At 38.0% G+C, this 12159-nt stretch overlaps 1 protein-coding gene across 1 annotated transcript in view; it reads left to right on the top strand.

Annotated features, from left to right (window-relative positions):
* The window catches only part of LOC110286013 (cytochrome P450 2C37), a 115324-nt gene that overhangs the window by 8065 nt on the left and 95100 nt on the right, over window positions 1–12159 (top strand). Inside the window, exons 6-8 of the mRNA XM_021152466.2 lie at window positions 218–359; window positions 1601–1788; window positions 10746–10887. Coding sequence (XP_021008125.1) covers window positions 218–359; window positions 1601–1788; window positions 10746–10887 — 472 coding nt within the window. The remainder of the gene's footprint in view (window positions 1–217; window positions 360–1600; window positions 1789–10745; window positions 10888–12159) is intronic.

Raw genomic sequence — 12159 nt, forward strand, 5'->3', positions numbered from 1 at the left:
AAAAAAAAAAAAGAAATATAAATATAAAAATGGAATTTAGACAATCAATACCACAGTATCTGAAAAGTCATATTAGTTTTCACCATTATTTTATGTACATTTAGAGACAGTGTGTTGGCCACAAAATGACTTTGTCCAATATTGTAGATTTGTTGTAGTTTTGTGTTCAGTAAAAAATAAACAAATAAATCAAATTATTGTATCAAACCATTCTTAGGAAGATGGCAGTCAACCACTGCAAAATCGGCTTGAACACCTGGCAATAACAGTGACTGATCTTTTTTCTGCTGGAACAGAGACAACAAGCACAACACTGAGATATGCTCTCTTACTCCTGTTGAAGTATCCACATGTCACAGGTGAGGATGATACAGGTATTGAACTACTGTGCTCTTGTAAGAGGCTGATAAGATGCTGGCTAACCACCTGCATCATTGAATTTTAACAAATATCTGCATGTTGTCATTTAACATCTCAGTATTTCATTTTCTATTTCCACTGTCTGTAGAAAGGTGACTAAGAAAATGTTCTAGGTTCCCAGGCAGGTGGTAGGCACCACCTGAATATATTGGACTGTGGTTGCATATTGTTTTATTCCCCTAATGGAGGATTTTGGAACATACAAATAGGTTTTACTTGATTCTTGTCACTGTTGCATAATGAGAAAATAGTTGGAGAATATAGTTTAAAACTACATATGTATGCATGCATATAAATTGAAAATAAATATTGAATTTTAACAAAAATCTGATTCCAAATGTCTTTCATCAATGACTATCATAACAGGTCACTCTACTTAAATTTATTGTTTAAAATATTTAATTACCTATATTTTATCATGACTCAAAATAATAAACATATGCTAATGAATAATAATCCTAATTTGATAGGACAGCATCATAAATCTATGTCATAGCAGTTCTGTACACCTAAATTTATTCTTGATCATGAAATGTATGTTTATAATTCTGCTGAGGCATAGTCTCCATGCCCTGGATGACCTTGCATTATTGTGACAAACATGCCACATTTCCCAGAGCCCATTTTAAATATCTGACATGGTGGCCCATGTTTGTAATCTTAGCACTGGATATATGAAGACAAGATAACTGAGGTGTTCACTGGATAGAGGTTCTAGCTTAATCAATTCACTGAAGGGTCTTAGAATCTGAGAAGAAACAAAGAGAAAGACTCCTGAAGAACACCTAAGAATCTAAGAATGTCATCCTGCCTCCAATGCCTAAGAAAATGTGGGCAAATTCACATGTATAAATGTGTATTTATAGACAGAGAAAGAGAGAGACAGAGACAGAGAGAAATACTTTACACACAAGTAGTAACTATTGTAAGTGAGTGAGTGGTAGGGATACAATTGCAGTGTATATGGTCTGTGTGTGTGTGTGTGTGTGTGTGTGTGTGTGTGTGTGTGTGTGTGTGATCTATGTGTGTGTGCTTACCGATCAGAGGCCTTTTCAAAACTTTTTTGAATAACACTTTAAGGCACCTTCATTAGGCTCTAGATAGGCCTGCATTGTTGTGAAAAAAAAAAAAAAACATGTCACTTCTCTCTTTTCCAACACTTCTCACTGTGACCAATAAGCTAAAGTCCAAGAAGAAATTGAGCATGTGATCGGCAAGCATCGAAGCCCATGCATGCAGGACAGGAGCCACATGCCCTATACCGATGCCATGATTCATGAAGTCCAGAGATTCATTGACCTCATCCCCAACAGCCTGCCCCATGAAGTGACCTGTGACATTAAATTCAGGAACTACTTCATCCCCAAGGTAAGCTTATGTTTTTTGCATCTCTATGCTTTTGATGCTCCTGGGTTCACAATGTGACTCCAATCCACAGAGTTATATACTGCTATGAGTGCCTTATGCTGATTCATGGATGGGAGAGCAGCTCTACAGGAGGCAGGGTCATAGCAGTGTCACTTCCAAATTTGCTCTTCTTTCCAAATATTTTAGTAAACTTTAGGTGCTTACATTTCCATGTTTATGTCCCAACTTTTTCTTGATTTTTCCAAAAACTCCTCTGGACATTGTTAGAATTATTAAAATATTAACAATTAATTACAAAGAGTTTATATCCTGAATTCTTCAATTCATCCCTACGTTTGTGTCATTCCTTTATTTGGACTGTTTATTTTGGGGAGTAATACTTTCTTTTCAATGATGTAGCTTATTTTTTTAGACTTTTATTGAAATATTTTTCTCAGACTTTTACTGAGTAGTTAATGCTCTCTTACTATAATTTTCTAGTGTCTTTGAATTTTTAAAAGGTTTGTAGAAACAATTTATTTCATTATTTTTTTCTTACTTTAATTACCCTTGCAAAATTAACTAATTCTTCTACTCATTTATCTGTAAGAGTATGTGGAATTTCAAAGTGTTTTCTGAGTTTATTTTCTATGTATTTTTTTCATATTCTTCTTAATTTCTGCTTACATTACTATTGCAGCAATCAATAAATTGTGGATATTACTTAACAGAGCTGCTTTTTAATTTCTACACCACTAAAATCCAATGATGATGATACATAGTTGAATAGAAAGAAGTAAAATAACTCAAATTAATAACTCAAGCTATTCATTCATGTAACCCTCCCAGAAAATAGCTGATGTAGATATGAATGCTATAAGATAGAAATGATTGAATGAAGAGGTTCCACTAATCTAATGGACAAACCAGTTTTATTTCTGATCAACAAGCAGTATAACTTGAAGGTTCAAGACTGTAGTCACGATTGATGTCTTAAGATTTTTAATTTTTATCAGAATAAGACTATAATCTCTTCCTTTGACATGAATTTTAGTTACACAGTGTGGACATTCTTTCCAAGTTTACTTTCTGCACCCATAGTTATAATCAATGTATTGACTAATGTTTTATCACTAAGTATAACTACTCTAAGCAAATGGATTCACTTGAATTTAATCTAACATCTTCTTCCTTGGGGTGTCATTAATGTAGAACTCTGCCCCTGATGTAGAATTGGATATGACTGGAAAACATTTTATATATATATATATATATATACTTCATAAAATAAAATGTATATACATCAGATTAATTATGAGAGAGTCTACTAAGTTTAGAATAATAACCTTTTGACTAGCATCTTTCAGGTACTCTCAAATTCATACCTACAAAAACAGATATTTTAGTTAACAATGTAAAGGCTTTCTATTTTAATATTTTAAAATAATATATGTAGAGATTCTATTTTGTGGGGAACATTAATACAAATAATTACTAATTTCATTCTATGGCAAAAGTTGAATTGATTTTACCAAGTGGTAATGGGTCATACCCTATGATCAGACTTGGTGGAATATTCGTTCTTCTCTGTTTTGGTCAAAGCACATACCTGGGATAAAATTTTGCTTTTCAGTACTGAAGTTTATGCTATTATAATGTAACTTGTTTATGCCTTTACACCTAACTAAATGCTNAATAGGCTAAAGATTATGACAGGAGTGACCTATTTCCCTGATCCCCTCCTCGGGTTTACTGTCATATTTAGAGTGTTGCATCTGCTGAACTCAAACTCCTTCACTGCTTTGCTAGCTGTTCCTGATGTGACTGTTCTCTGTTGGGTATGGTGAGCTGGGATAATGCACTCTTTTCCTACATAAAACTCTTGTTACAGAAATAAACATCCCGATGTAGCTGTGAACACAGCCTTTTACAATAACAATGCTGTCACAAACATGTGACTTTCTTTGTCCACCTGGAGCCAAAGATCTCAGTAGAGATAGCAGGCTAAGATAAGAAACAATCAACATTGCCTGCAGCTTTCCCAATGCAATAAGGCATGAAAATGCTCCTAGTCCTTTGAGTTCAGTCATTGTAGGAGAGAGCAGTCACTGATGCTCTGCAAACAAATGAGGAGGGCTGTAGACCATAGTTATGGAGTCTGAAATGTAATTTTCACAGGCTTTCCACACACCAAAAATATTCTTTCTTTTTTTTTATTTAAAACACGTTCGGTTAAGTTTTCATGATCAGAGTCAGAAGGAGAGACAGACAGACAGACAGACAGATAGACAGACAGACAGACAGATAGACAACAGACAAACAGAATGGAGAGAAAGGATTACAGCCTGTGAAAGCATTATACAGAACATTCCCAGCTGTTAGAAGTTTGAGGATTATGTGATATCAGCTTTATTTTTTTTTGATTTTTAATATTTTTATTACATATTTTCCTCAATTACATTTCCAATGCTATCCCAAAAGTCCCCCATAGCGCCCCCACTTCCCTACCCACCCATTCCCATTCTTTTGGCCCTGGCATTCCCCTATATTGGGGCATATAAAGTTTGCAAGTCCAATGGGCCTCTCTTTCCATTGATGGCCGACTAGGCCATCTTTCGATACATATGCAGCTAGAGACAAGAGCTCCGGGGTTCTGGTTAGTACATCATGTTGTTCCAACAATAGGGTTGCAGATCCCTTTAGCTCCTTGGGTACTTTCTCTAGCTTCTCCATTGGGAGCCCTGTGATACATCCAATAGCTGACTGTGAACATCCACTCCTGTGCTTGCTAGGCCCCGGCATCGTCTCACAAGAGACAGCTATATTTGGGTCCTTTCAGCAAAATCTTGCTAGTGTATGCAATGGTGTCAGCGTTTAGAAGCTGCTTATGGGATGGATCCCTGGATACGGCAGTCTCTAAATGGTCCATCCTTTCATCACAGCTACGAACTTTGTAACTCCTTCCCTGGGTGTTTTGTTCCCAATTCTAAGAAGGTGTACAGTGTCCACACGTTGGTCTTCATTCTTCTTGAGTTTCATGCGTTTAGCAAATTGTATCTTATATCTTGGGTATCCTAAGTTTTGGGCTAATATCCACTTATCAGTGAATACATATTGTGTGAGTTCTTTTGTGATTGTGTTACTTCACTCAAGATGATGCCCTCCAGGTCCATCCATTTGGCTAGGAATTTCATAAATTCATTCTTTTTAATGGCTGAGTAGTACTCCATTGTGTAAATGTACCATAATTTCTGTATCCATTCCTCTGTTGAGGGACATCTGGGTTCTTTCCAGCTTCTGGCTATTATAAATAGGGCTGCTATGAACATATTGGAGCATGTGTCCTTTTTACCGGTTGGGACATCTTCTGGATATATGCCCAGGAGAGGTATTGCTGGATCCTCCGGTAGTACTATGTCCAAGAGCACCTGACTGCTCTTCTGAAGGTCCAGAGTTCAAATCCCAGCAACCACATGGTGGCTCACAACCATCCGTAAGGAGATCTGACTCCCTCTTCTGGAGTGTCTGAAGACAGCTACAGTGTACTTACATATAATAGATATCAGCTTTATTATGTGAAGAGAATCTGCCAGCACCAGCTCAAAACATCTACACACATCTTCAGAAGCTGATTCCTTTTTAGCTATAATTGCAGTAAAAACATGACCATCACTACTTAATTTTATTTTATTTTCATTTTATTTTTACTTATTCACTTTATATCCATTGCTCACTGACTCCACTCTGAATCACTGCCTCCCACAATCCTTCTCCCATAACCCCTTCCCTTCTTCTCTAATCAGGTGCTGCTCCCCTACACACACAGCTGCCTGCATAACTCCACCTTGGCACTTCTAAGAGATTAGGTACTTCCTCCTGTACTGAGGCCAGACAAGGCTGCCAACCTAGAACAGCTCCCACATATGGGATCAGCTTTTTGTGATTACCCGTGCTGCAGTTGCTTGATACCCACATGAAGACCAGGCTGCACATTTGCTAAATATGTGCACAGAGGACTAGGTCAGCTTGGAGTATATTCTTTGGTTGGTGGTTTAGATTCTGAGAGCCCTGCAGGTCCAGGTTAGTTGACACTGTTGGTCTTCCTGTGGAGTTTCTGTCCTCTTGGATCCCTGCAATCCTTCCTTTTATTCTTCCATAAGAGTCCCTAAGATCCATCCACCATTTGGCTGTGGGTTTCTGTCTCTGTCTGAGTCCACTGCTAGGTATAGCCTCTCAAAGGAAAACATGCTCCTCTCTGGAAGCATAAGAGAGTATTATTAATAATGCTAGGGATTGATGCTAGCTTATGACATGGGTCTCTACTTGGGCTGCTTATTGGATGGTCACTCCTTCATTCTCTGTTCTACCACAAGTGCCTGCATTTCTTGTAGACATGACAGATTGGGGGTTGAACACTTGAGGGCAGGTTGGTGTCTCTATTGTTCCACTCAGGTTCCTGCCTGACTACACGAGGTGGCCTCTTCAGGTTCCATATCCCAAGTGTAGTGAGTCACAGCTAAGGTCACCTCCGTTGTTTCTTGGACTTCTTCTCTATTCTTGTTCTCTATATCATCCTGGAGATGCCCCTCACCTCCTTACCCCATCAATTGCAGATTTCCATTCATTTTCATGGCCATTTAGCCATCACTCCTGTCATTCCCCACACCTAATCCTGAACCCCTCACACCTAATCTCCTCCCAGTACACTCTTCCTCCCAATTCCCTCCCTCCATCTGTTTCCTATGACTATTTTATTCCCCCTTCTAAGTGAGATTCAAACTTCCTTGCTTAGGCCTCAATTCTTGTTTAGCTTCTTTGGCTCTATGAATTGTAGCATAGTACCTGTATTTTATGGCTAATTTATGAGTGAATACATGCCATACATGTCCTTTTGGGACTGGGTTACAGATTGGTGCTTGCCCATTGGATGGATCTCAGTTGGACTGTTCACTGGATGGACTTCTCTTCAGTCTCTGCTCCTTTTTATACCTACATTTCTATTAGACACACAATTCTGAGTCAATTTTTTTCTAATGTGAAATGAGAAAATTTATTGACAATTTTTTAAACTTAACATTTTTATTAGATATTTTCTTCATTTACATTTCAAATGCTATCCCAAAAGCCCTCTATACCCTCCCCTAACTCTGCTCCCCAACACACCCACTCCCACTTCCTTGCCCAGGCATTTCCCCTGTACTGAGGCATATGATCTTCACAATACCAAGGGCCTCTCCTCCCATTGATGGCTTACTAGGCCATCCTCTGCTACATATGCAACTAGAGACACAGCTCTGGGAGCTACTGGTTAGTTCATATAGTTGTTCCTCCTATAGGGATACAGACCCCTTTAGATCCTTGGGTACTTTCTCTAGCTCCTTCATTAGGGGCCCTGTGTTTAAATGTGGATTGGTGAGCCAGTCCCTGCACTGGTTGCCTTGTCTATCTACTGGAGGTGGTCTCTCTAAATTCTATCTCCTCACAGTTGGACATATCATCTATGGACATCCCTAGAATTGAATCCTGGAGGCCTCTCACATCCCTCTCACATCTAGAGGACCCCATCCTCCATGCCCAATCCCACTCTGCTGCATATTTCTATTCATTCTCCTGGCCCTCGAGGCCTCTATCCTCTCTCCCCCATACCTGATATTGCCCTCCTTTCCAATCCTCTTCACCACTCACAGATACATTCTTCCCTCCCTCCATCTACCTTCCATGATCATTCTGTTTCCCCTTCTAAGTGGAATTGTTCACACTTGGGCCTTCCTTCCTGTTAAAACTTCATACGATCTATGAGTTATATCATGGATATTCTGAACTTTTTGGCTTATATCCACTTATCAGTGATTATATACCATACATGTCCTTTTGGGTCTGGGTAACCCCACTCAGGATCATACTTTTTAGTTCCATCTGCCCACAAAATTCATGATAACCTTGTTTTTAATAGCAGAACAGTATTCCATTGTGTAAATGTACCACATTTCCTGTATCCATTCTTAAGTTGAGGGATATCTAAGTTGTTTCCAGTTTCTTAATCACTCTTAATATATTTTGTTTTATTTTATTTAACTTATCCTTATTTTCTGTCTTTCCTCCTTCCTATCCTCTTCCATCCTACAAATAGTCCCATGTATTTGTATTTATTCAAATATATAGATTCCATAAAAAGTAGACTCTTCTCTTTATCCCATGATTATCTTTGTATATATGAATTGCCTAAAGGAACAAAAACAAGTAATATTTTTCCTTCTAAATGTTGTATACTTTGCTTAAGTAATCTTTTTATTACTAACCACACAAAACACAGTACTCCATTTGAAACCATGATCTATGTGACTTGTGAAGACCACATGATGTACTCGAGATGCAGGTAGTGAGAATCTCATGCCCAAACCTGAGGCTAAGTAGAACAGAATCATCAGTATTGGTCCCAGAATCCAAAGTTCTGACTTTAAATGTCATTGATGGCATGTTAGCCACATCACTGGGACTGATCTCAGATTCCACCTTGTTTCTAACCTGCTCTGTTTTGAAATACCACTGGTCTCATTTATATTAACCCCTTCTTTTTCTGCATCTTTAAGTCTGCTTCACTGATCAACCTGTTTATTTCTGTACCAATACCGTGCAGTTTTTATCACTATTGCTCTGTACTACATATTGAGGTCAGGAATGATGATTCCTCCAGAGGTTCTTTTATTGTTCAGAATTGTTTTGGCTACCCTGGATTTTGTTTCCATATAAAGTTGAGAATTGCTCTTTCAATTTTTCAACACAAAGTTATATTGGAATTTTGATGGGAATTGCAATAAATCTGTAGATTGCTTTTGGTAAGATGTCTATTTTCACTATGTTAATCCTACAGATTTATAAGCATGGGAAATGTTTACACCTTCTGAGGTGTTCTTTGATTTCTTTCTTCAGTGACTTGAAGTTCTTGTCTTAGAGTTCTATCACTAGCTTAGTTAGAGTTACACCAAGATATTTTATATTATTTGTGGCTATTGCGAAGTGTGTTGTTTCTCTAATTTATTTCTCAACCCAATTATCATTTGTATAAAGGAGGTTCACTGAATCCTTTGAGTTAATTTTATATACAGATACGTTGCTGAAGTTGTTCAACACCTGTAGCAGTATTCTAGTAGAATGTACATATACCATCATATCATCTGCAAATAGTGATGCCGTGACTTCTTCTTTTCTAATTTGTATCCCTTTGATTTCCTTTTGTTGTTTATTGCTCTAGCTAAAATTTCAAGCACTATATTGAATAGATAGGGAGAGAGCAGGCAGCCTTGTCTTGTTCCTGATTTTAGTGGGATTGCTTCAAGTTGACTATTGGCTTGCTGTATATTGCTTTTAACAGTAAATATAATAAACATAATTTAGGTATATACATTGAATTCCTGATCTTCCCAAGACATCTAGCATAAAGGGTCAGTGGATTCTGCCAAAGGCTTTCTTTTTCAGCATCTAATGAGATGATGATGTTTTTTTTTTCCTTCAAGTTTGTTTATATAATGGATTGTGTGAAATAAAACCATGCCAGGAAGCTTGGAAGGTAGAACAGGTTGAGACCTGGAAGACTCGGTGGCACAAACCTGAGACAGGCAATTCCTCATTCCCTGGCAGACTCCTAGCCTAGAATAGGTGCCATGTTACTCAATTAAAGAAACTTTCCTGTGGTCACATAGGCCCAAAAGAGAGTTCTCCTTGCTAATGAAGTACCTATAGGCCCTGAGGGCTTAGACAATAAGCTTTCTTTCCCAGACATTCCTCCCTGCAAAAGGTATTTGATCTCAAATTAGACCCTGAGAAAGGGTTTATGCATCCAATTTATACCATGAACATCTAATATACTATATGGTTAAAAATGGACTGTTGCTTAAATCAAGACCAATCATGAGGAACCAGAAGAAGGCCTTTGTCTACAGACCCGCAATACATTCACCTATATAGGACCCCTCTGTTCTTCCAGAGTGCCTCCAGTAAGCTAAAGACAATCACCAACCTCTGTGACAAATTGGAGCTCCCTTTCCCTCAGCGCCATGCTAGAGACGGTCCCCAGTCTAAGTCCCCAATCTCCATTATCAGCTCTTCTGTGACTCCCAAAAGGGTCTGGATATCCAAGAGACTGAGAATCCCAAAGTTCCACTCTCTTTGCAGGCCCAGGGACACCCAAAACATTTCTGGCTTTCCCACATCTCAAACTATGCTTTCCCAGCATGCTTGTTTGGTGTCTTGGTGCTTCCCAGAAGTGGCATGGGATAAGCTCAGTCAAACTCCCTGAATTCAGCATCCCCAAGAAGCCATGCCCAGTGGCAGGGCAGATATGGCCCACAACAGAATATATTGGTAGATTTCCATATATTGAACCATCCTTGAATCAATTGGATGAAGCCTACTTTATCATGGTGAATGAAGGTTTGATATGTTAATGGATTCCTTTTGCTAGTATTTAATTGAGTATTTTTACATCAATGTTCAGAAGAGAAATTGGTATGAAGTTCCCATTCTTTGTTGAGCCTTTGTGTGGTTTAAGTATCAGGGTGATTGTGGTTTCATAAAATGAGTTTGGCAGTGTTCCTTCTGTTAATATTTTGAGGTGTAATTTGAGGAATACTGGTATAGGCTCTTCTTTGAAAGTCTGCTAGAATTCTAAACTAAAACAATCTGGCCCTGTGCTATTTTGGGTTGGAGGTTTTAATGACTGCTACTCTGTCCTTAGGGGATATGAAATTGTTAAGATAGTTTACCTGATCTTGATTTGAATTTGGTACATGTTAACTATCTAGAAAATAATCCATTTCATTGAGATTTTTCAGTTTTTCTAAGTATAGGTATTTAAAGTAAGACCTTGCAATTAAAAAAAATTAACTCCTTTTATGGAAGAGACAGTAAATTATTTTCCTAATATGTTTTAGCTCCATAATTTCTTTATAACTTGGTGTCTCTGTTGTGTGTTGTTCCAGGGAACAACTGTAATAACATCACTCTCATCAGTGCTGCATGATAGCAAGGAGTTCCCCAACCCAGAGAAGTTTGACCCTGGCCACTTTCTAGATGGGAATGGAAAGTTTAAGAAAAGTGACTACTTCATGCCCTTCTCAACAGGTAATGCAAACTCATTTTCATATGTCTGATTTACAGTTTCAATTGGTGTCATAAAACACAATGAGCTAAAGCAATTTAAGACAAAATTTCATCTTGTAATTTGTACTCTCACATCAAGAAAGTCTGAACAGAAATTCAAGGCAGGTAACTGGAGTCTATAAATGATGTGGAAGCCATAGAGGAGTGTTGCCAACAAGTTCCTTCAGCCTGCTATCTAAAGAAACCCAGGGCCACCAAGTGAGAAGTGTCACTACCCACAGTGAGCAGGGTCCTTCCAAATCAATCATCAATCAAAAATAGGGACACACAGGCTTACCTACAGGGCAATCTGGTCAGGCATTTTCATGAATGAGGTTTCCTGTTTCTAAATAACACTAGCTTTGGTCAAGTTGACGTAAATTAGCTAGCATAAACTTGCCAAAAGCTCGGCACATTGTGACTGTTGCACACTATATGATGACTCCCATAAGGTTATTAAATTTGTAATTTATGCATAATCAGGAGCGTATTCCAAATGCCCAGGCGTTGCCCTTGTTGAAACATGTTCCCTGTCAAAACATAAAAAAGTGAGACCTTAGTTTTCACAATCATTTATGACAATTTGAGAAAACAAAACTTTATGTTATTTGCATTCTGCCTTTAGCTATATCAAAATGAATCCAAGAACTCAGTAATGACTTCTTCAGGAAGTTAAATTTCATTTAGGCTTTATCCACTTATCATGAATTTGGAGATTGTCATATTTTAGCTTCTTCATTCTTGTTACTCCTTCCTCAACTCCTGGATTAGGTAAGCAGAAACAGGTTTCTAAAAACACAGAGAAACTCCAAAAATCAAGTTCAGTCAGAAAAACATGTGAGTGAACATAGTGATACAGTTGTACTAGTGCAGTAAGAGAAAATGGCACATCACTATCACAGGGAACGGTTAAGAATCATCACATTGTTTCTTTAAATGTTTTTATTGGTTATTTTATTTATTTACATTTCAAATGTCATCTCCCTTCTGGTTTTCCCCTCTGCAAACACCTTATATTGTTCCCCTAACCCCTGCTTCTATAAGGGAGCTTCCACACCCACATACCCATTAGTGATAGAGATCAGGAACAAAAAAGTGCACAATATTTAAAAATATGTAAGTATTATGAATGTTTCTTACTTGCATCCAATATGTTTTTAACAAGTTCACTGGCATTTTATCCCTCCAGTCGTCCCATAAGCCCCAGCACTATTCTCTCTCCCAATTTCATGTGCCTACTGAGTCCTCTATATG

Source organism: Mus caroli, chromosome 19, assembly GCF_900094665.2.
Source record: "Mus caroli chromosome 19, CAROLI_EIJ_v1.1, whole genome shotgun sequence".
Taxonomy (NCBI): domain Eukaryota; kingdom Metazoa; phylum Chordata; class Mammalia; order Rodentia; family Muridae; genus Mus; species Mus caroli.